The sequence below is a fragment of the Lytechinus variegatus genome, chromosome 9 (assembly GCF_018143015.1).
Source record: "Lytechinus variegatus isolate NC3 chromosome 9, Lvar_3.0, whole genome shotgun sequence".
Classification (NCBI taxonomy): domain Eukaryota; kingdom Metazoa; phylum Echinodermata; class Echinoidea; order Temnopleuroida; family Toxopneustidae; genus Lytechinus; species Lytechinus variegatus.
Genome location: NC_054748.1, coordinates 36,761,201 through 36,786,192, shown reverse-complemented (window position 1 = coordinate 36,786,192; position 24,992 = coordinate 36,761,201). Strand labels below are relative to the sequence as shown.

Below are 24,992 nucleotides of genomic sequence, written 5' to 3'. Positions count from 1 at the left end.
GCTGGTGGCTCAACTTACCCCGCCTTCCCCTATATATAGAGGTCTTGTGGCTCAGAGGATAAGTCTCCTGACTTTGAACTGGAAGGTCTGGGGTTCAAATCCCACCACAGCACTCGCATCCTTCGGCAAGGCGTTTATCTACATTAGCCACTCTTCAACCGGGTGTAGTAAATGGGTACCTGGTAGGAAGAAATTCTTTAAATGCTTGTGCACCAGATAAGGGTAGCCGTGCTAAAGTTGGGGTAATAGTACACAGCGCTTAGAAACATTTTTATTAAGCGCTATATAAATGTTGCATTATCATTATTATTTATAATATTTAATGGTTATACTGGCATCAATGCGGCAGACTCATAACCATACCATGATAAATCCTATTGGATACCGAGTCTGCCAAATCAACGGCAATATAGTCTTTAATAACCATAGTTAATCCATTCCTAGAATAAGTACAATAATCAAGTTCAACACTCCAATGTGCATTAGACCATCAAAACAATAACTTATCATGATTTCATGCACAGGTTTTTATTATTTGCCCTCCAATATGTCTGCCTCTGGGAGCATGTAAGACATCAAAGATTGAAAGAAGAATAATGTTGGTTTGAGTGGCATTACTATATACTCCTTACAAATATTTCACCAATATATGTGCAAAGCACATCAACTGTCCGTATAAGGAGGAAAGTTTATACAAAATGCAACTGTATGCTACCTTTGCACACAATCAATGTGTATGAAATATATAGCAACAAACGTATATATGATGTATCGTCTTGCATGCATATATGGAATATTCAAAAGAGACAAATATAAATATATTCAACAAACATTCCAACAATGCACACCCCTAAAAGGGTTAAAAGCTCTTAGTCATCTAAGAAACTTTTTTGTACAATAAGCTACCTGCTTGATTTTAAGTATGACATCTTGTTGGAGTTTAAAATTGGAGAAATATGCAGAATTACATGAACATATATATGTTTCAGTATACAACTTTTATCCTACCAAAATTTGAATTTTAAGTATGCTCAAATCACCATGGTGACAGCTGCCTACATGTATTTTTGAAAAAAAGTTACTTGGCTCTAAAATATAACAAAAAGGTTGGCAAACAAGGAAAAAATTGTGCCAAAATAATCATTCAATTCTATCAATTTCAACTTAACAGCCTTCCACGCAATTTAAATTTCCAAATATAGCCCAGTCCCACATATTGCAAATTGTGTTTTTTTGTGCCGGTATTCATATATATAGTCTAGTCCCATGCACTGAATATGATGTCAGCAATAATTACATACCAACTTATGCGGAAACAAATCAATATTTTAAACAGAATTTGATGGTAAGGAGCATACCATTCTCCCCAAACGTGGCAATAAAGGTAATGCAGAAATGTGCCCTACAGAAAAGAGGTCATGCCCGATAAATAATGCATTTCAAGTCTAGTTTCTATTTTATCCCGCTTCCATGATTTTCTTTCAGAATTCATTTCACAAGACCATGAAACCCTGACTAGATCCTATCCTACAATAAATACACACAGCAACATTCCATAATGATGCCTGACTCGTTACCAAAAATATGTTCCAGGGGGGTGTTTCACAAAAGAGTCAAGTGTGACTAAAAGCAACCACACACCTCATGATTGGTCTAAAACCAGATTTTGGAATAAAATGTGGTAAAATTTGATGTGAATATCGAGAAATTGTACATTTTACTGTGTACAGTTCCAGATTATTGAACAAATACTTATGTTTGAATCTATGACTATGCTACTATCATTATTGGTACAAAAGTGAATTGACTTAAAAAATAGTACAAAAGTGAATTGACTATAAAGTCATTATGACGTCATAGCAATCGTACGATTCGCTGCAGTTTGATACCAATTTAGCCTTCATTTCAGAATAAAGGCGTGCAATCATCCAAAATTGTTATATTAGTATTATGAAAGTTAATTGAACCTCAAATAAATGGATACATTTCATTAAAGTTTTCAGAAAATAAGCAAAATGAGATTTGTTCCAAAATCAGATCATGGACCAGTCGAAAGGTGTTATAAGTCATTCATAACTTGACAAACAGCTTCATGAAATGGCCCATATGTATCAAAAATCAGTAAACGAGAATTCTGTTTCATAACAACTGTCATTAAAGGCAAGTTCCACGCTAATGTTAAAGACTACCGAAATCCTGCAATGCGATTGGCCAAGCGCTACTTTGTTACAGATTTCAAGCATTTCTAATTGAACACAGAATTTATGAAACAGGACCCCGACATTCTAAAGTTTCAATTTTCTACCAACAAAGTATTTCTTAGCAGCATATTTGGCATTTTCTGTTAATGTTACATCTCCCAAGGGATGAAAATATAAAATCTGTTTGTAACCAGAAGGAAAATTAGTTTCTTTTCACCCATTCGGTAACAGAAATGTCTGATTCCACAGGATAAATAAAGGTGCAATCAGTTCTGGACGCAAATGGGCAGAATTATGCTATACATACCATATATTCCAACTATTATTGGTAGGTGGCGATTGTGCACAAGGTTTTGATTTCACGCTTATTGTGATGTTTCCCTATTATAAATATAAACCATTATAGTAACAAAAAATTACGAGAACTCATTCACGAAATGCGCAAAAAAGAAACCTTTGTAATGATAAAGCCACTGCCAAAATACAAATTTATACAGTATATATGGTTTTAAACTCCTTCTGACCACAAACAGTATCTATGCAATATGATCTATAATCTACAAGCTAGAATCTATGAAACTACAATCGCCGCGCACCTTTCTTGATCGGGACCTCGCCGGCAGTGTTTAATCTCGGCCTCGGGAGGTCGCCGAACATCTCCGTTCCGTCATTGACGCTGAATGAGAGCGCCCTCATGCTGGCGACCATGTGATCGGGTTCTGGCATTGGGACCTAAAAAATATATGTGAATATCATTAAGATCCAGAATATTCTTGAGTGGTCCTGTGATGTAGAGTTATTTTCATCATTGTAAATTAGTAATACTATTTACAGACTATTTCAAAACTTTTGGCTCAAGAGCATTTTTAATCTTTGTTGAGAATTCTGATGTATGCCGATTCTCTCTTCAATAAAGAAAACAAAAACGAAAGCATTTAACCAATACATGCATTTAAAATTTCTATAAAATTCATGCTCAAAATGTCAAAAGCTTTTGAACACAAAGAGTCCATAAAAACAATTGCTTTCATCTTGTATTGGACACATTCTAACCCTTCTGAAAGATTTTCAATTATGCCAGTCCTGATAAAAATGAAGTAACATTGATATTCAATTTGTGTTGAATCACAGTGTTTTTATACTGATCGTTTGTTTTTCCTGAATAAATACATTTCAATAAAACAAAATTAAGTATTTTACAATGTACAAGAGTTGCAAAATTCAAAGTGTTGCCAATTTGAGTAATGACTACCTTCATTTCAGCTCATTTTTTGTAAATGAGTGCTTTCCTTCTACCTAATTCGCATGCACTTTTATAGATTTAGTGTAATCATCATTCCTAAATTGCAATTTAATAATCATTTCACTCTTTAAATTGGCAATGCACCTTAAAACATGTCATCAAAGTGGTATTTAAAAAATTGGCTATTATTTAAACTTGATGTTTCACTTATGATGCATTCTGAGAGGAGTTACTTTCATGTCTAATGTTGTTTCTTTTATACTATGAATGAGGATTACAAAATTTCAATTGTTGCCAATTTGAATATAAAGATTACATCTAAATAAATCTTTACCTTCTCTTCCGCTTCCTCTTCGAACGAGTGCTTCTCCTTCTTCCACATCGGCATGGAGATGGGAACGGAGGTCGCGTACTCGTGATGCACTCTCGTCACCGGCGCACCCACATTCTCATCATTCAGCGAATTATCTGAATGGACACAGATTAGGGAAAAGATGAATTCCTTTTTTTCAGAGATTTTTTAGCTCACCAGCCCAATTGTGTTACATTGTATTACAGTTTACATTGGGTGATTTCAAGTTCAGTGTTGACCTTTTGGTGTTGGTGTTAGGTCAATTTTTAAACGATTATAACACTGAACATATAATGAAGATGACAGTTTACATTGGGTGATTTCAAGTTCAGTGTTGACCTTTTGGTGTTGGTGTTAGGTCAATTTTTTAACGATTATAACACTGAACATATAATGAAGATTACAGTTTACATTGGGTGATTTCAAGTTCAGTGTTGACCTTTTGGTGTTGGTGTTAGGTCAATTTTTAAACGATTATAACACTGAACATATAATGAAGATGACAGTTTACATTGGGTGATTTCAAGTTCAGTGTTGACCTTTTGGTGTTGGTGTTAGGTCAATTTTTAAATGATTATAACACTGAACATATAATGAAGATGACAGTTTACATTGGGTGATTTCAAGTTCAGTGTTGACCTTTTGGTGTTGGTGTTAGGTCAATTTTTAAATGATTATAACACTGAACATATAATGACGATGGTCCCAAAAGTCAATTACTAGTTGTTGAGATGTCAATAATGTGATCTGGATCAGTTATGGAAACTCTGAATAAGTTTTGGAGCTAGGGGAAGCAATCTAAATTTCAACACCAACACCAAGGCCAACACTGGACTTGAAATCACCCATTGGGCCCCATGGGAATTCCTGGGAATCTGGAAAACAAGTCATAAAAATCTAGGAACCAGCAGGATTTAGACCTGTCATATACTGCTTTCTAGGCACCAACCCAACCAGCGGGCCATCACTGGTCCATGACACAATTATGATGTAGAAACAAATACCTTTATAACCCCTCTGGTTTTACTCTAACTCACATTCACAGTCCACCATTGCCATATTTTCTTTTGATATCTGGGGCCCATTGCAGAAAGAGTTGCAATCAAACGCATCTCCAAAAATCATGCCCAACTTCATTTTCAAACAATCAACAGTGCGCATTTTGGACTTGCGTCTTTACGCAACTCTTTCTGCAACGGGCCCCAGACCAAGTTGGATGAGTCAAAATTGGCAGTATTTTCGAAAGAGGTTTCAATCGTACCAAGGTCTATGCAGATTTTTGTAAATGATTACAATTATTTTATTGCATACACTTAGAAAGGTCAAATTATTTCATCACATACACTTCAAAAAGTCAAATTATGAATGCGCGCTGTTGGCACTCCTCATTGAAGCGTGATGAAACAAATCTGCAGAAACCAAAACTTGTACAGTAAAATTGAAACCTCTTTCAAGAATGCGAGCCAATGTATGATAGACAATGTGGGATTAGATTGGGTGGCAGTTCAGCTAAGTTTCTTACCATCTGTACTGCTCTCATCAGACTCAAAGAAAGGTTCTTCATCTTGGGTGAATCCCTCAAGATCAAACATGGCTGAAATAAAAGGAAACAAAGAGAATGTATTTAGTATTTTACAAGAATCTGGGGCCGACTGCTTGAAAGAATCTTATTAGAGACTGTCGTTCATCATATCATGATATGAAGAACGATGTGGCTTTTTAAACAAATTATTTGCAAACATATCTATTCACTCATTAAAGTGAACAAAGACCTTTGATTACAGATATTATATGAAATGTCAAATAATCATAATATATTCAATATTAATCGAATTAATTTTCATAATTGACAATAAATTTACATAAGGTGCCTCACAAGGTGTATCAATAAACAGGACATTCTTTGCAGTCCCTATCATGCTTTTACAATTTCTGATCAAACTAAGACAGACATTCCCTCTGCCCAGAACGTCCAAGTCTTCTCTCCTTCTCTACATCTCCTTTCATTGACCCATGCCAACCTTCTCTCATCTACGCAAGCCTCTCTCACCTCTCCAACTCAACCAGCCTTCTACTCCAGCTTAATGCTCAAGCCGCTCACCCTGCCTACTACTCAAGCTTTCCACTCCTGGTTAACAGTTGTTTTACGGATTACACTCGTTCAAATACAGTGTTTTCATGATAAAGGAATAGATTTAGTCATTGAATGTCAATGATTGTATCCTGAAATCTTGTGATCAAATGAACACTAATTGTAGCCAAAATATCTCTCATTTTGTGCTACAGGAAATCAACTGTAGAACCAACTACAACATTACTTTAGAGTTGGTACTGTATCACTCAAATGCAAATATTCAAAATTGAAACCCCAGATAACAAAGTGGGTGTTATGAAAAGGAAATTGATAAGTTTACTTTTAATAGAATAAGGGGAATTAGAGGGTGGGCCTTTTCTACGGGAAGCCATAAGAAACTTACTGTCTGCATCGGAGCTTGTTCTTGTGACTTCACGGTGAGTTGTATGGGCAGGAACGGATCTAGCAATACTGCTATGCTGTATAGATACACATTGAATGAAGGAGTATTCGTGATGAAGATTGTATATGAAAATTTATATTGTCACTGTGAGTACCCAGGGGCAGATCCAGAATTTTCCGAGGGGAGGGGGAATTTGGTTAGTTTAAACAAAAAATTTGACAAGCAAAAAACAACAAGGCATCACTCCTGAATGAAGGCGATTTATGTCAAAATTTGACAAGCCACCATTCCCCCAAAACGTTTTACTTGCATTTGCTTCACATTTTCATCCTTTTTTTAAATGACTAGGGGGGGGGCGGGCCAGATGTGCCCATACCTGGATCCGCCACTTTGCGAAACTCATAGCTACCACCATCATCAAAGTCATCAGCAGCAGCAGAAGCAGTGTCATTATCTCCATCATCATTTCAACCATGAAATGATTTAATTGAATTGTCTATCATTTTTTTAACAGAAATACTGCACGATATAAATGCTGAGGATCATTATCATCAATCATCATCATCATCATATCACCACCACACCCCCCACTGCTATCTTCATCATTATCATCTTCATTATCATCATCATCATATGGGCAATTCCACAGGTTGGTGGACATGAGCTTCAAAATTCAAATTCAATATTTTCTTGAATTTCTTAATACTGTAAGTCCTTCATACATGATAGTTTCAGGAACAAGAAATAAAAAGTTTATTTTCATATGTATTCTTTGGAAAAAAAATGGTCAAAAGTTGTGTCTTCCATTCTGTACCAAAATACAAGAAAAATAGTGAAAAATGAAATATGCCTTATTACCATTTTGTTATTGCAACAACATACCACTTTATATATTTTTGAAGTTTAGAAGAGTCAAATTACTTAAAATACACAACAGCTTTTCAAGTAAATTTGTAGTACTCATTTAAACAAGTGGAATGCCTCTGGCCATCTCACCTGCATCACGCGGTTCAATATAGCAGCAGTGCTGACTTTGAATACTACTCTAACTCGCACAAGATGTAGGGACAGTGATTTTCCGTTTCAAAAAATTGCCTTTTCCGTTTCAGAAAATCTCAAATTCCGTTTCAGCACGTCAGGAAACGGAAATTCCGTTTCCCCATAGACTTTGTACACACGGAAAAGTGACAATTCCGTTTCCACATTGAATAGCAAAATTACACGTACACTCGCACTAGTCCAACTTTGTATCTGCTACTGTACCAACAACACAATAGAATCCGTTCTAATCGGATCTATGCGGGTGTAAATAATATTTTTACAAAGACATTTAGCATGCATACATCCTCACCTCTCATATCATTAGCATTATTTCACGGTGAAATGATTTTTCATCGATAATTTGGGGGTTTTTTTGACATCGTTATCATCTGTCAACGGCTTTTGCCGATCCGCCATCTTGGATTTTAAGACCACGATATCGTGCTGTTACATCTTCAAACGTAGAGGGCAGCAACACACGACCGTTCATCGTTGGAACGATCTTTGGTACAGTGCAGTGAAGCCCAACCCGGCCGGCAGGCCGGGTATGTACGGGCGTGGGGTACTGTACAATCGAGTGTGCTGATGTCGGGTGCAGTCATGATTTGTGAATTGTCGTGATTGTAGCGAAGTGAGATCGTGTTTTCTGGGGTTTTGTGGCCATTTAATATTCTCATTTTGTTGTGATTTTGGAGTAATTTCTGTTGCTATTCTGTGTATTTTGAGGGAAAATGCGTTTTCCGTGATTTTCCGTTTGAAATGCCACTTTCCGTTTCAAAAAGCATTTTCCGTGAATTCCGTCCGTTTTCCGCGATCGCGGAAAATCACTGTCCCTAAAGATGTTCAGTGATACATGGTTACTCTTATGTCCACTTTTTATGAACTAGACCAATAAACTTACAGAGATATGATGGTTATTCAACAAAAAACCCCAACATGGCCAAAGTTCATTGACCTTACATGACCTTTGACCTTGATCATGTGACCTGAAACTCGAACAGGATGTTCAGTGATACTTGATTACTCTTATGTACAAGTTTCATGAATCAGATCCATAAACTTTCAAAGTTATGATGGTAATTCAACAGATACACCCAATTCGGCCAAAGTTCATTGACCTTTGACCTTGGCCATGTGACCTGAAACGCGAACAGGATGTTCAGTGATACTTGATTACTCTTATGTACAAGTTTAATGAACTAGACCAATAAACTTTCAAAGTTATGATGGTAATTCAACAGATACCCCCGATTCGGCCAAAGTTCATTGACCCTAAATGACCTTTGACCTTAATCATGAGACCTCAAACTTGCACAAAATTTTCAGTGATGCTTGATTACTATTATGTCCAAGTTTCATGAATCAGATCCATAAACTTTCAAAGTTATGAGGGGAAATCAACAGATATCCCCAATTTGGCCAAAGTTCATTGACCCTAAATGACCTTTGACCTTGGTCATGTGACATGAACCTCATGTAGGATGTTCAGTGATACTTGATTAACCTTATGTCCAAGTTTCATGAACTAGGTCCATATATTTTCTAAGTTATGATGACATTTCAAAAACTTAACCTCGGGTTAAGATTTCGATGTTGATTCCTCCAACATGGTCTAAGTTTATTGACCCTAAATGACCTTTGACCTTGGTCATGTGACATGAAACTCTAATAGGATGTTCAGTAATACTTGATTAACCTTATGGCCAAGTTTTATTAACCAGGTCCATATACTTTCTAAGTTATGACGTCATTTCAAAACTTTAACCTCAGGTTAAGATTTGATGTTGACGCCGCCGCCGTCGGAAAAGCGGCGCCTATAGTCTCACTTTGCTTCGCAGGTGAGACAAAAATGAATATTGCAACCTGCTCAGGTGATGTAACGTGAGTAACAAAAAAAAATGACTTTGTTTTCTGAGAGAAAAATTCTTCACAGTTAATTGGTGGGATTTTAAATTCTCTTCATTCAAACAATCTTTGACACAGTGATGACTATCAAAATCATTAAAAAGTACAATTTTTTTATAAAAATGATGAAGAAAAACTGTAACGTAACTTTGTAACGTGAGTAACCATCATGTAATGTGAGTAACCAGTAAAAATTATTCAGTTAGGTAAAATTTTCTGTGGGATGTCAAGTTTTAAGTCTCATGGTGAGTTATGAAGTTATTTTTGATTAATTAAAAGCAAAATGAGGGTACACCTCTTTGATGTGAATCTTTGTTCTTAAAAATATCAGTGGTCATACAATCACACAAAAAATTGAGTATTAGTAGAAGTATTCACAATGCGAGAGTGAATTAGTAAGACTTGGTTTCGATTAACCAAACTTTAAAGAGTGTTCAAACAACACCTTGAATGCCCTTACCTGTAACCCTATCTAGGCCGGGGAATTTTTGGAGTTGATATGGCCCGGGGGGGGGGGGGGGTGGGCCCAGGCCCCCCTTGAGATCTCGGCCATTGGCCGCACGATCACGCCGAAAATTTGCGCGCAGGTTGTCTTGGACATAATCTACAATACTATACAGTAATTTATTTCATGCATATTGGTATTAAGTGATTATGCTAATTAATGCATAAATATTAAGCAAAATCATACTTTTCCCTCTTACTCCCTAATAAAGCTCCAATCGTTCCAATTTTTGGTATAAAATCTCTTTTTGATGTTCCTAGCAATGAATTTTACACACATTATTTAATTTTTAATGACATGTGTGTTGTTAACCATACATGGACAAAATGTAACGTGAGTAACCATAACGTGAGTAACCATATTATCTTCACCCCAAGTAAAAACCATGTGTTCTTTAATATTTTAATTATATACAAAGTTTGTCTCCCTAATATACTTCTTTGAAATGGATATAATCAACTTTCATAAAAGCCTTGTATGAGGAGACTTTTCACTTATGTTGACTTTTTATTTTATGCATGTCCAAATCATGTAACGTGAGTAACCGACACATTCCAAAGATTTGCCAGGAGCATAATCAAATTTCCCAAGTTTTGTTTTTATACAAAGGATAGTCAGACTGTGTACTTTGTTGTGATAAGGAGATGTTTAGTTCCTATCAATAATAATGGAGTTACAGCTCCAAGTATGAGTCAAGGTGTCTCCAAATGTAACGTAACCGTGGAATAGCCCATATCATTACCACCATATCTACCTCTTCTATTTTCATCATCGCCATCACCACCATCATCATCATCACCATCATCATCACCATCATCATCACCATCATCACCATCATCATCACCATCATCATCATCATCACCACCATCATCATCATCACCATCATCATCATCATCACCATCATCACTACCATCATCATCATCACCCTCGTCATCATCAACATCACTACCACCATCATCAACATAAATGAAGATTTGATTAACCCTACCGGTACTCTTCTAGCTTGCTGTGGGATGGGTCGGCTTTTGGCCATGGACGGAGTGAATTGACCCATAGGGGCTCTCGATGCTGGTACAGATGAGGCAAGTTTGTCTGATGCTGCAAGGAAAGTAATAATTATCACTTAATATCATTGAATCACGAAACTAAGAAATTGGTGGGGAGGGAGTAAGATCATTTCAGAACAGAGACCCTCCACATGTAAACTATATTTTACAAGTAAATTTAGTTTGGTATATACATTCTTTTTTAATAGTGGAAAATAAAGTTGTATTTGAAATGAATCGACTTGCTCAGCTTCGGTGTAGTACAAGGATAATCTATGCTACATGCCATGACTTATTGCCTAAAATTTCAAAGTCAGCATGATGAAAATTCAATTAAAACAGCTGATCATATGGAAAAACAATTCCATGGAATGTTACCAGATCTAGCCTTACATTCATTTGTAAGATTGTTTCTGCCGTAACTTATCTTTATCTATTCGCATCTATTTAAACAGTCCCAGGCCTTAAAACTGGCGTGATAGGTGGGGTTAGGTTACTGTCCTTTCGAAATGAGTTTATCTAAATTTGTCACATTCCATCCCGTTGTAGAAAATGGATACTCGGTAGGGAGGAAGGAATTCCTTGATTGTTTCAGCACCTGATTATGATAGCAGTGTTAAGGCCATGGCAATAGTATGCAGCACATTATTTTAATTTGTGCAATATAAATGTTGAATATAATTTCATCGTGTTTATTGTCCTATTTTATACTCGTGACTATACTCACATCTAGTTTGTACAGTCCCAGGCCTTGAAATTGGCGTGGTAGGTGGGGTTAGGGTATTGTCCAACATAGCATCTGATAGCGAGTCTTCAAGGTTTCTCTCTTCAGCATTTAGGATGACACTAGGAAGGAAATGAAATTAAACTTTTATCATTTTCCATAATTTCCACCTAGACTTTACCCATTTTCTCTAAAATAAGCACTTGGTCGAACACCACTTAGACTAAATGATTAAATGAATTGTTTATTTTCATTTGACAAACTGTAAAATGATAAATGGATGAAGTGGAAATTAGCCCACCTGGGCATTAGATTAAACAAAAGTTAGACTAAGGGAGTATGAGAACAAGGAATTCCTCAGAAAGCTGTGAGCACCAGAGTAGGTAGACAAGCTTAGACGAGGTAATAGAGGAGCGCCTTGACCACATAACAAGGCAGATATGTGCGCTATACAAATACCCCATATATATTACAATTACAGTGGATGAACCTATGTGGTGGTAGATTATCTGAGAATTAGATCAGCTGGATATAGAACATGTGAATATAGAACATCACCATTTGGCTGTGTGATTATGTGCTAGAGGCGGTACACTGGTGGAATCTATACATTATCAGCTTATAATCACTGTGAAAGCCTTGGCCTTCGGCAATTCTTGCAAGCCCAGTGAGATAGTCAACGAACATCAGATACATAATAGTCTGATCTCGAGGTTGACATCCCACCGGTAGTAGAAAAAATAAGAGAGAGAAAAGGGGATTTGTTTTAAGTAGACATTGTTTAATTAGTGTAGAGGACATACAGAAATCTTTCCCAAAACTTACCCAACCATAACATTTTTATCCTGGTATGCTCTCTTCTGCAGCTGGCTGAATGCTGCCTTCTGTTCCTCACTGTATCTCCTGAAAGAAAGAAAGAAATATTTAAATGTTTGTTGAAATGGACACTTTTCCCTTGTCAAAGGAAGCCAAGTACCAACGAAGGCAAAAACATATGAATGCGTAGGGCCATCACATGCAAATATGTCAAATAAAGGAGTGGCCTGACAGTTCTTCTCATTCTAGCACGCAGACAGGAGGGGGGAGGGGGTTCACTACATATACATGTAAACAAAGCTTGGAAAATCACTGTCATGACTGCCAACAATACCATCAACCTTGTAAACAAGAGATCATTTTACATTCCAAATGTTTTGACAAAACAACTTTCAAATCTGACTTTCCGACATGAAAGTCCAGAGGCTGCACCGTAAGTTATATAGGACAGCAGAGAAAACTTAACTTCCAGGGTAAGAAAGGTAATCTTCGAACATGAAGTGCTCAGAATCCACAGTAGTCGACATCATTTAAGTCCAGACAAATTCAACTCAACTCGATTAGAGAAACACGATCACAGGATTTGGCTACCAAAGAGCCGATCATCTCTCATATTCTACAACATATGCCAACAGCAGACTCCCATGACAATGGAAAACTACCAGATCAAATCTTCCAAACTTTTCAGACACAACCTAGACCAAGTAAACAGCATCATCATTATTGGAATCCAACTTAAATTGATCAAAGTGAATTGTTGTATTCAACACACATTGTTTGGTACTTGCTTCCAGACTGTTTATCTAGAAAAGTTCTTTTGTTTCTTTTGCAGATAATGCAAGTCTAGACACAACAGAATGCTGGGAATTTAAGAAAGATACAATGTTTTTATCAGATGATAACAATACAGTGCCTAGGAAGCCGATGTCAATGATATGCACACAATGCTTTTCAAGCTGACAGGTGCGTGTGTGTGTATATATAGACTAAAGAATGTTAGGAAACTCGGTCAACAACAATCACTTAATATATAATGCAAAACATTATGATAAAACTTTCTTTCCATTCATTTTCCTCTTCAAGTTTCTTCCTTTCTCAACTTTATCATAATTATCCCCCCCCCCCATCCTGACATCCCTGCACCTTTGTCTTTCCATCATTCAACATGGGATCTTCTCTTTGTATAATTATGATACAATGCATTTAGACAGGTACATTACACCTCGGTCACATTTGCTCTATGGCGGCCGTACGGCGAGTCAAAAACAGCCGTTTTATTCATTTTTATACATACCACCTATATTTATTTTTATACATACCACCTACATGTAGCTGGTACAACTAAAAAATGATATCAAAACAGCTGTTTTCAACTCGCCGTACGGCCGCCGTAAAGCAAATGTGACCAAGGTATAGAGACTACCCAAGGGAGGTAAGAAAAACGGTAAATTGCCAATTAATCCACTCACCACATGGTCTACCATCATTTAGTCTTATGCCATATCGTCCATCAACAATGCGTCTAACAGCCATTTGGTCCAATCATCACTTTATCTAATCACCAGTCCATTTATGAGCATTTCGTCTTGTAACCATTTCGTCTAATACCCATTCTCTTTCAATTCATTTTGCCTAATTAACATTAAGTCAAATTAGTCCAAATGGTATATGGACTAAATGGCTATTGGACCGACTGGTTATTAGATAAAATGGTGAGTGAACAAAATGGCAATTAGACCGTGTGGATAGTCATGGCTAGTTTATCTCTACCCCCCCCCCCCCCCCCGCCTACTACATGTATCTCCGCTGCCCCCTCATTCTCTGTCTTTCCTTCTCTATCCCATGTCCAGAGCAGCCAACTCTCAGTATCTTTAAAGCTGAAAATCAGTATATTGATGATGACATCAGTATTTTGCATGAAACCATCAGTATTCTTCTTATTTTTCAGTACTAAATACTGAAAATCTGTACTACTTGGCAGCTCTGCATGTCCCATATCTAGCTTTTTCTTCTCCCCCCCACCCCCTTTCCATCTCTATGACTCCCTTACTCTCTGTCTTACCTTATTCTCTCTTCCATGGCTAGTTTTTCTCTGCTGATATATTTGTTGAGATGATCTTGTAGCTGCGCTACTGTCTTCCTTATCACCTCCTGGTTACCAGTCATTGGATGTACTGTTTAGAAAAAAAAAAATTGGAAAAATTTCAATTTTTTTTGTTATATTTTTTTCTTTCTTGTAATTTATACAGATGATACATGTAGTATTAAATAATAACATTATTTATCTTTACTGCTCCCTCCCCTCCCCCTGAAACAGTAATTTTCAGGGGCTTTTTGTACTTCTGAACACCTGTAATTCCATTTCAAACTTGATGTATATTCTGCTTTGCAAAGGTTAATTCAATAAATTTTTACATGAAAGAAAAAGAACAAAATCAGATTTTCTATTTTAATATAGGCCTTAATGATACACAGAAAATTATCGCCCCACTTTAACAGGGTGAATCTATTTACTGTACCTAATGATGAACTGTTTGATTTCTCTCCACTACCCGTCAAGACGACTTTGTACAGCGTTGAGAATGCTGCCGATGACTGGATACTATCTTGTCTCTTCTCATCACTCTATGAAAAGAAAAAAAAAAGAAGAAAATGTAACAGGGAGAATATTAATAAAAGATGCTTTACACATAGCATGTACTTTGTACAGCATTGAGAACACTGCTGATGACTGGATACTATCTTGTATTGTCTCATTGCTCTATGAAAATAAAAAAAAAGAAGAAAAAGTAACAAGAGAGAATATTAATAAAAGATGCTTCAGCATGAGTAGGCCAGGGGAGTTTTTTACAAAAGGACTTGTTTTATTTGACAAGTTCTGTTTGTCGGATGGTTACAACAGTAACAATTCTTCTCAACCAATCAAATTCAAGGAAAGTTGTGAGATCTGTGTCCCTGCCTTACAAAGAGTTATGAATGATCCAATCAACCTCAACTGTATGGAAATCTATCATATTGCTGTCTACAGGAAATTTGCAAAATCACTAGTTTGTAAACAAAGAAAAGTACACTGAACTTTCAAGGAAATGATGGATGAAGGAATATACATGCACATCATATCTAGTAAACATTTTGAACAAACTTGCAATTCAGATGTTGACATTGCTGGCTTTCCATAGTTGTGGTTGATTGGATCAATCGCAACTCTTTGTAAGACGTGGCCCTGACAACTTGCGACAAATATGTTGATGAAGTGCTCCACAGGGACCCGTTTCATATTGCAAGGGTGCCAGTAAGTTTTAATCATTGTGCCTGAAATGGAGCTTGTACTTGTGTGTTGAATACTAGTAATATAAAGCTTGAAATTGCTCAAAATAATATAAAAGTGTGTAATATCGACTCTCTCATGTGCATATCACACGTTTTACATATAAGGTGACAAAACCTTACTCCTGCAACTGTTGCTCCCGTCTTTGATATCTCAGAGGGCATAGGGTTCGAGTTAGGATTGTCAAAGAGTTTTTGGTTCTGAAGAATGTAAAAAAATATGAGATTAGGGTTCATTTACTTTTTTGAGACTAGGTTTTATTTTTGGCTTAACGTGCAGACTTATCAATGCAAATGTCACGGAACCATATATACAACAGTTTGTGCAATGATAGAAACTTTAAACTGTTATATCATTCTAATTTGTACAACTAACAAGATAAAAGTACATCTGATTTTGATAGAAATCTTCAATTTTTTTTTTTTGTAAGATTTTCATAAACCCGTACTTATTATTAACTCTTTGCATGCTGAATTAATTTTGGGGGATAATAATGATAATTGTTTCCATGTTATTTTCTTCAATTCAAGATTTCCATATTGCACCATTGATACTTATAATTATTGTATAGAGTAGATGTTATCCAAGAACTGTTGCTTTTTATTAGCTTCTCTAATTTGAAGGTGGAGGAGAAAACTAATTATCATGATTGTTGAATGTAATTGTACGAATGTGCAAAATTGCAATCCCAGCGTGCAAAGGGTTAAAAACCTCTTGTTTTTCAGGTAAAGTAGCCATCAAGCGATTCGCCTACAGTTACAAGTCAAAAGGTTTGAGAGCTGAAGAGAACATTGAGGGGCAAAAATAATTCTTCCTTTTCTCATTTTCCTGGAAATCAAGCCTAGAACATTGTGCTGGCTTCCAAGTGTGGCTTTTCTTTCTCTTTTATGTTTTTTTTTTTATAAAGTTGATCTTTTGATTTATAGCAAGCTGCTATAAATAGGTAAAAGGGAAAGGCAGGGGAAACCAACCTCATGAAACAAAATGTCAATGGGATATCATATTCCTGTATGAGATAGAAATCTACGTCATGAAAGCAATCAAATATGCAGTATGGAGGTACATTAGCATTCGATGTGGATTTTTTGCAAAACTATGTTACACTTTACAATACAAAAAGGTTATTTCATAATAGCATGTAATAAATACACTGTAAAGAATAACAACCCTGTATCCCAAGTTTACTTGTGCATTATTTATTGGGGAAATCTACCCAGAAGTGAGTTTAATAATAATAATATTAAAAACACACAAATTATTTATTTTAATATCATTATAATTCAAAATTATACAAATATTTTTATTTTGTGATATTACAAAAAGTTTTAATGGTGCATTATTTATTGGGAAAACTTCAACGAAGTGAGGTTAATAATATTAAAAACACACTAATTATAAAAAAATTTTATTATTGAAATTCTTTCAAAGAACAGAATTCGAAATTATACAAACATTTTAATTTTGTGATGTTACAAATGTTGCATTATTTATTGGGGAAATCTACCCAGAAGTGAAGTTAATAATATAAAAAACACAAAAATTATAAAAAATTGTTATTATTGAAATTCTTTCAAAACACAGAATTCTAAATTATAGAAACATTTTAATTTTGTGATGTTACATGCTAGCAGCATCCCATGGGCATTCAATAATTACAAATGTTTTGTATGGTTTCCCTACAGGTGAATTACACCAAGACTAGAAAAACACCAGTATTATTCAACGCCAGTTTGACATCTAGAAAAACACCCGATAGTCATTTAAACACCAGCATTAAAACAGCATTGGTATATTAATAAACTGGTGCTGTCACAACACTTCTCAAATTAGATTCAAGGTCGGTGGCAAATTACCACCTACGTTTCGCAGTGTAATCAGGGGGCTGTTTCACAAAGATTTAAGTATGACTTAGGCCGCACTTAAATGTCGACGCGTACATGATATGCAACGCGCAATCTTATTGATCAATACGCAGAAGTGCGCGTCCTCTTGGCATGATCTGACCAATGCTGTCATGCCTTTTATACTGCACGCAACTAGACATTTAAGTGCGACTCTAAGTCATACTTAAATCTTTGTGAAACACCCCCCTGAACTCTTGAGTACATACCACAAGTCTGGTGTTAACAAGCACCCTTTCCAAGCCCTTGGTGGCATGGGTAGCGTAAGCCGGTATCTTGCAGTTAACACAGGTCCTGATACACCAGTCTGCTACTGTTGTCTTGTGCACAAGGTACTTCTGCTCCTGAAGTGTTAATAAGGTGTTGAGAAACACATAAAATACATATTAGACTGAATAGCAATTGGACCACGTGGCAATTCAACCAAATTGACATTAGACCAAATGGGTTTTGCGTATATGGCATCAGACTATCTAGACAAACTGCTTGTAGACCAAATGAATATCAACCACTCAGACGAGACACAAAAGATTGTTTTTAACATGAACAGCCCAGGAAGGGGATAATCTGTAGAACAGGCAGGAAATTTATTTCACAGTTGAACATCTGGCTGTCTATCTCTCTACAAAGTAACTGTGCATATAAATTTCCACATACATGTACATGCCTACAAGTATACTGTACAGTAATAGTTCGGTGACTACATGTCCACTGAACATGTATGTACCTCGATAATCTTTACTTTAAGATCAAAACCCATTGCATAAAGTAACTAGTACATATGGTAACTTTGCCATCCATTGATAACTTCTCTGAAGTCCTTGATCTTGATTGGCTTCTTAACAATAACACTGTAACCATGGCAAATTTACAACAAGTGGAATGCCTCTGGCCGTCTCACCTGCATCACGCGGTTCAATATAGCAGCAGTGCTGACTTTGAATACTACTCTACCTCGCACAAGATGTTCAGTGATACATGGTTACTCTTATGTCCACTTTTTATGAACTAGACCAACAAACTTACAGAGATATGATGGTTATTTAACAAAAAACCCCAACATTGCCAAAGTTCATTGACCTTACATGACCTTTGACCTTGATCATGTGACCTGAAACTCGAACAGGATGTTCAGTGATACTTGATTACTCTTATGTCCAAGTTTAATGAACTAGACCAATAAACTTTCAAAGTTATGATGGTAATTCAACAGATACTCCGATTCGGCCAAAGTTCATTGACCCTAAATGACCTTTGACCTTAATCATGAGACCTGAAACTTGCACAAAATTTTCAGTGATGCTTGATTACTATTATGTCCAAGTTTCATGAATCAGATCCATAAACTTTCAAAGTTATGATGGTAATTCAACAGATACACCCAATTCGGCCAAAGTTCATTGACCTTTGACCTTGGTCATGTGACCTGAAACTCATGCAGGATGTTCAGTGATACTTGATTAACCTTATGGCCAAGTTTTATTAACTAGGTCCATATACTTTCTAAGTTATGACGTCATTTCAAAAACTTAACCTCAGGTTAAGATTTGATGTTGACGCCGCCGCCGTCGGAAAAGCGGCGCCTATAGTCTCACTTTGCTTCGCAGGTGAGACAAAAATAGCTCTTTGTATGCAAATGATTTGATGTGAAACAAGTGTGGTCCCATACACGAAAACTTAAAGACAAAAGTTAAGTTCTAATGATCAGATTGAAATGTGGTAGAAACACTGACATTTACATTCTACACAACAGGAGGGGATCCAGGAGGGGGTGGAATGTGTAAGCACAGCCAAAAAAAAATAATATAATTGTGCATTCCATGGCACGCCTTTATTGCATACCTTAAAAAATACCTTTATTTGGAAGTACCAAATTTCGTACATCATAAGATTTTTTTCGTCGTAAAATCATTATGGCCAGAATTCACAAAGGTGGTTTTGAAAACCCAAGGGTTAGTCCATGGTTTATGCAGATTTCCTGTATAAATTACGCTTAATTTACCGCATATCAGACGGGTGTATGAAAATGTCCAATCCTGATGCGCGCAGTTGTCACAGTGCACCAAATTGACGCCTGTTGCCGTGGTTATCAACACTATTTTATTCATGAGTTCACAGTTTTTATTCACGAGTCCATTCTTCAAACAGTGGACTCATGAATAAAAGCATATCTAGCCATGGTAACAAATATCAATTTGGCGCACTGTGACAAATGCGCGCATCAGCATTGGACATTTTTCATACACACGCCCGATACGCGGTAAATTAAGCGTAATTTATACAGGAAATCTGCATAGACCATGGACTCAATCGTGGGTTTTCAAAACCACCTTTGTGAATTCGGACCAATAAGTTCATTTGATTATACCAAGGGTCACTCAGAATGCATAAAATTCTTGCCTCTTCATGAGTTGATATATTTATTTTCAGTTACCTGAAATTATTTCAAATTATGTAGAAAAACACAAACATTCCAAGTGGATACATGTATGTAATTACCTCTGTGACTCCGCCTAAGTCCAACTGCACCTCGGCGATGTCACGCTCAAAGAAGGGCGCCCTCAGTTGGTCGATGGACAGGCCAAGGAGGGTGGGGTCCAAAGGTCGAAGGTCATCTCCTTTGGTGTGGATGTTGATGTTCAGACACTCGCAGGTTAGTTTACCCATGGTCTAAATAAGAAAAATGAAAAAAAAATTAAATCATTAAAGGTCAAGTCAGCCCCTGAAAATTGTTGATTTGAGTCGAAAGATGAATATCAAACAAGCTTTACACTGAAAATTTCATCAAAATCGGCTGTAAAATTCAAGAGTTATGACTTTTTTAATTTTCGCTTATTTTTCACAAAACAGTTATGTCACAAAGTGGAATTTTTATTTGGTTACCCGAGAAGAATGTGCCTAATTTGCATAGTATTTTTGTACAGGTGTTTGGAATTTTCTTGATTGGCCTGGAATTTTCTTGATCGGCCAGATCACTAGATAGGGTTAGGATGATCAGTGTATGTATGCTCGAAAAATATAATTCTAGTTATTTTCTAATCCTTGTTACGTAATTTACGGATTTTAAGGATTTGTTTTCTCGTAATATTGAGTGAAAACAATATACCTGTATGTATACTTATATCTTTTCATATTGGCTGTTTCAAAGTTTAACAAATCCTTAGCGGAATAATATCTTCTGGGTGGTTCCGCGACTCCACTGCTTGTTGGCATTTTACGTTAGGTAGATTGCACGTCCTGGTTCTGGTGCAGGTCAGATTGCAATCGTCCTTCCAGAAACTTCCTTAATTGGCTAACCCAACCCACCCACCGACAGTTATATGATTTGACCTTTAAAGAATGGAATCCTTGGAGCAAGTTTGCATACAGTATGTGTGAAAGCAGGCTAATCAACCAATATGATAGTGGTTTGAGCATAATTGGTCAAGCAATGAATGAGAACAATGAACATTTGAGTGTCACAATCAAATGCAATTGAGATCCTACCATTGGCAATGCAGCCAAGATCTGTGACATCACTCATTTACAACCCTCCCCTTCGGACACTGAAAATATTTTGTTTGGCTCCACAGCTTCTTGGTTACAGACAGGTCATCTTGTGATGAAACTCCAAGTTTGAAAGGGGCCCCTCATGTCTGCGCACCTTACAATTTAACTTTAATAGGCATCCCTCTCTAATAAACAAACTTTTAAAAAATTGTAAGCGAGCAAAGCAAACCAACAAAATTACCCTTTTAAAATCAATACAAAGATCTCATTCTTTAATGGACTGACATAATATTTATAAAATCATTTCATATTTCATCCCATTTCATTCCCGTTCTTTCTTTCTATTCTTTTCTTAGTCGTGAAATTTTTTGGGGGGGACCATGGCCTCAAGCCAGCCCCCATCTGTGTGCTGGGGATTGCTATCACCCCATCTGAAAAATACAGAACTCTTATAACAAACACACAGCCAGGGCAAGGTTCTTTCTTCAATCATTCGTCGACATGTTTGTATTACTGTATTACAATTTGTAATACAGTAATACAAACATGACGACGAACGATTGATCTAACACTGTGGCGCAAATTCACAAAGGTGGTTTTAAAACTTTAAATTTCCTTGACTTCCTTCTCCCTTCCTCTTCTGTTTCATTTCATTCTTTCTCTCCTTCCATCCATTATTTTCTCTTTTTGTTTCATTCTCTCCTCCCTTCATTCTTCCTTTCTTTATTTTATTTTTTTTCTTACTAATTCTTTCCCCTTATTCGTTATTTCCCTTCCTTTGTTTCGTCAATCTTCCTCCTGGTTCACACGGAGTTAATTAAAAAAAAGCTTGCTGGTTGTGACTTTGTGCATGTTTTGTGTCTGACTTGTGACCCCGGGAGGCACTCAACCAAAAAATTGGTGGGGGTGTGCCGCGGGCGAGACAAAAAACGGGGCCTTGGAGCGGGCTTATTGTAAAAAGGAGGGTCCTCGGAACGGGCTTCGGAACTACAAATGTTTGTGAAAATGGGGGTCCTTGGAATGGATCGCCAGCATTGTGAGTGCGTATGCCTCCCCCTATGGAACGGACATGTGTGCATGATCAGCTAGCGCGGCCTCCACTGGTTCGCTCGCGGAGAGCTGAGGCGATGGTAGGACAGCGCTCTGCGGACACTTTTCACCAAAATTGCAGATGAATGCGATCGGAACGGCGTAACGAAAAATATGCAAAGCTCTGGAGCGGATTTCTTTCTTCTTTTTTTCTCGATAAGAAGAAAATGCTATGGAACGGAAATTTGAGTGTAAAATTGGGGGTCTCCTCCGCGACACTCTATATACCCAGTTGTTGTGTGTCCGGACGATCAGTTTTAGAATGTCATTTGGAAAAATTTACAAGCGAAGCCGAAGTTTCATTAGGCCTGTATTGTGTATAGGGATCTAAAATCATAAATGTTTAGTATACCCAGTTGTTGTGTGTCCGGACAGGTTGTGTGTACGGACGATCAATTTTAGAAAGTCATTTGGAAAAATTCACAAGTGAAGTTTCATCAATTTCTGGTACAAAATGTTAGGAGATATTGTAGAGAACAAAATAGAAGATGATTACATCTATTTAATTCATATTTTTAGTGTAATCCAAAGACAAAAAAGAAGGCTTCAAAATTATAAAGTGTCCGGACACCCGACCCCCCATCCTACAAAATATTATTAAGAACAAAATAGAAGATGATTGCAACTAACTAGTATTGAATTCGTATTTTTAGTGTAATCCAAAGACAAAAAAGAAGGCTTCAAAAATACAGTGTCCGGACACCCGACCCCCCATCGTACTGAGTGCCCCCCCCCCCCCCCCCCCGGACTTGTGACTTGTCATTTTCTCACTCAGCTCTCATGTCAGACCTTTTCTCTAAGTCTAACGTTAGATCTACCGTACCGGTACTCTATCTAAATAAATAACAAAAAATACAACGAAGACTAGATCTAGACCCTATCTTTGACCATCCAATTACTTACCCTTTTTCAGCTTGCTGATCGATGTTAATTGTTTAATAGTTAATATAGTCTACCTGTAGCTGTATTTACACTCCCTTCGTCATCGTTCTATTCTAATCAGCTGGAATATAAGGAGCACAGAGCTAGAGCGACAGAAGACATTTCGACCACACAATTGCCGGCCACCAGTACACATTCGGCGTACTTTTCTGACCTGACTGAAGGGGAAATAAAAAGATGGCTGAAGAAATTCTCGTTTCTAATTAAAAAGTACCTGTACCTGTATCAAAACTGGACTGCTAACAATGCCATTTTCAAGATAGTTATCAATCAAAGTATTCTTAGATCCTTACTGCCTTTGCTTTTCTGTGATACTCACCAAAACGAATAAATTTGGAAGTAAGTAACTCGTATTGGCGAAAATCTTGTAGAGAATAATCGTTGGACGAGATGTTAGTGTTCTCTTTGAAGGGGCATGTGAAGTGAATGCGAAACTTGGATGTGGGATCGCAGAGATCACGCACGTAAATCCATTTGCTGCGGTTGAATCATGTGACACAGACAGGACTCGTTTTTCTTAAACTAAATATATTCCTTCGCATTGTTCGATATTACTATCAATCTAACTAAAGACGTGATTTCAATCTTGTATTTTCGTCATCAATCCTGCGGAAATATTCTGGAAGCAAGATACCAACTACGCACCTGTGCAAAAATGGGCCCTGGAACTCCAGGCACGACCAAAACATCATTGACCCAATTTCCCTGCCCAATTTCAACGACTAATAATCAATATGAAAAAATTACAAAATTCCGGGACAAAATTGAAATCATAATTGATCTCGTTTGCTGAAAAACAATACTTGATTACGAACTGTTGCCTGATCATGTTTACGTTTGGTTAATGTTGGCCGCTCTGCCGAAGGAAACAACGGGGGGGGGGGTCTAAGGGGCCGGCCCTTGAAACTTAGGGACACTGGACCGACACCATGCTGCTTTTACGTACATAAAAAAAAATTAGTCCAGAAAACACGTCCGTATATACGCAACGATTGCCCCCGCCCCACTGAAATTTGGAATACCTTTTTAAATGAACTTCACCCCCCCCAAAAAAAAAAAAAGTGGAAAAAGTCCTTAGATTTCACACTAAAACATGCAAAAATGCCCACGCAACAATATGCTTCGCTCCCTTGCTTTCGAAATTTTCACTTATCCTGACCTGCCCCTCCCCCTGGAAAAAATTCTGCATACCCCCCCCCGGGGGGAGGCCACTTACATTGACGAGTGGATACCATGCGCGACCAAAAAAAAACGCGTAAAAAGGATGTCTTTTTCAAGACAAAAATAATGAATAAAGGTATTTATTTCGCTCGGAAAAATATACGTGTTATAGGGTCATATATGCGGGGATGATAAAACAAAATAAAAAATTGTTTTATAAAGGACGTCCTTTTTGCCCCAACATTACGTGTTTACAATCCGATTTGCGCGAGGTGTGGAAGGTGGGTCGTACTAAACCAAAATAATGGTGTCTAAAGGTTAATCCGACGACCGACGTACGGAGGCGTGAACAACGTTTAGGGGTTCATTTCAGGGAATATATTCGTTTTGTTTCCAATACATGTTAAGGGGTGCACTTTCAGAATATGGAAAATACATCGATGTACTTAATTGTTTAGGGGCTCAAATCTGGGAATACTTTCCAATAGTATTTGTTCCCAATACTTGTTAAGGGTTGGGTTTCACACACTAATACTTGTTAAGGGGTGCATTTTCAGAAGATGGAAAACACGTGTTTAGGGTGCTTTTCAAGACCCTGTGGTCGCGCATGATATCCACTCGTCAATGGAAGTGGCCACCTGGGGAGCGTTTCATGAAAGTACTTGTCGGACGTTTTATCCGACAAGTCCTGTTTTATCCGACAGTTACCATGGTAACACTGCCTCTCAGCCAATCAAAATCAAGGAAAGATGTCAGATCTGACAACTTGTCC

General features: G+C 37.1%; 1 protein-coding gene across 1 annotated transcript; it reads right to left on the bottom strand.

The window, feature by feature from the left end:
• Nucleotides 1–1,247: 1,247 nt before the first annotated feature.
• On the bottom strand, nt 1,248–23,141 carry LOC121422144. Its single transcript, XM_041617040.1, has 12 exons — nt 23,021–23,141; nt 20,039–20,209; nt 17,749–17,883; nt 14,830–14,935; nt 14,373–14,484; nt 12,320–12,397; nt 11,498–11,616; nt 10,713–10,822; nt 6,274–6,349; nt 5,319–5,390; nt 3,779–3,912; nt 1,248–2,933 (listed from the first exon to the last, which is right to left on the bottom strand). Exons 2-12 carry the CDS (start codon nt 20,204–20,206, stop codon nt 2,781–2,783), a joined length of 1,263 nt encoding a protein of 420 aa, XP_041472974.1. The 5' UTR covers nt 20,207–20,209; nt 23,021–23,141; the 3' UTR covers nt 1,248–2,780.
• Nucleotides 23,142–24,992: the final 1,851 nt, after the last annotated feature.

What these genes read in the sequence shown, in the direction of transcription:
- LOC121422144 (XM_041617040.1), bottom strand. Translation starts at nt 20,206, where the DNA reads ATGGGTAAACTAACCTGCGAGTGTCTGAACATCAACATCCACACCAAA. An exon ending in AACAAGCTCCGATGCAGACA is followed by an intron (nt 5,391 to 6,273) that starts GTAAGTTTCTTA and finishes CTTTTATTTCAG; the next exon opens with CCATGTTTGATCTTGAGGGA. An exon ending in AAGAGGAAGCGGAAGAGAAG is followed by an intron (nt 2,934 to 3,778) that starts GTAAAGATTTAT and finishes TATATTTTTTAG; the next exon opens with GTCCCAATGCCAGAACCCGA.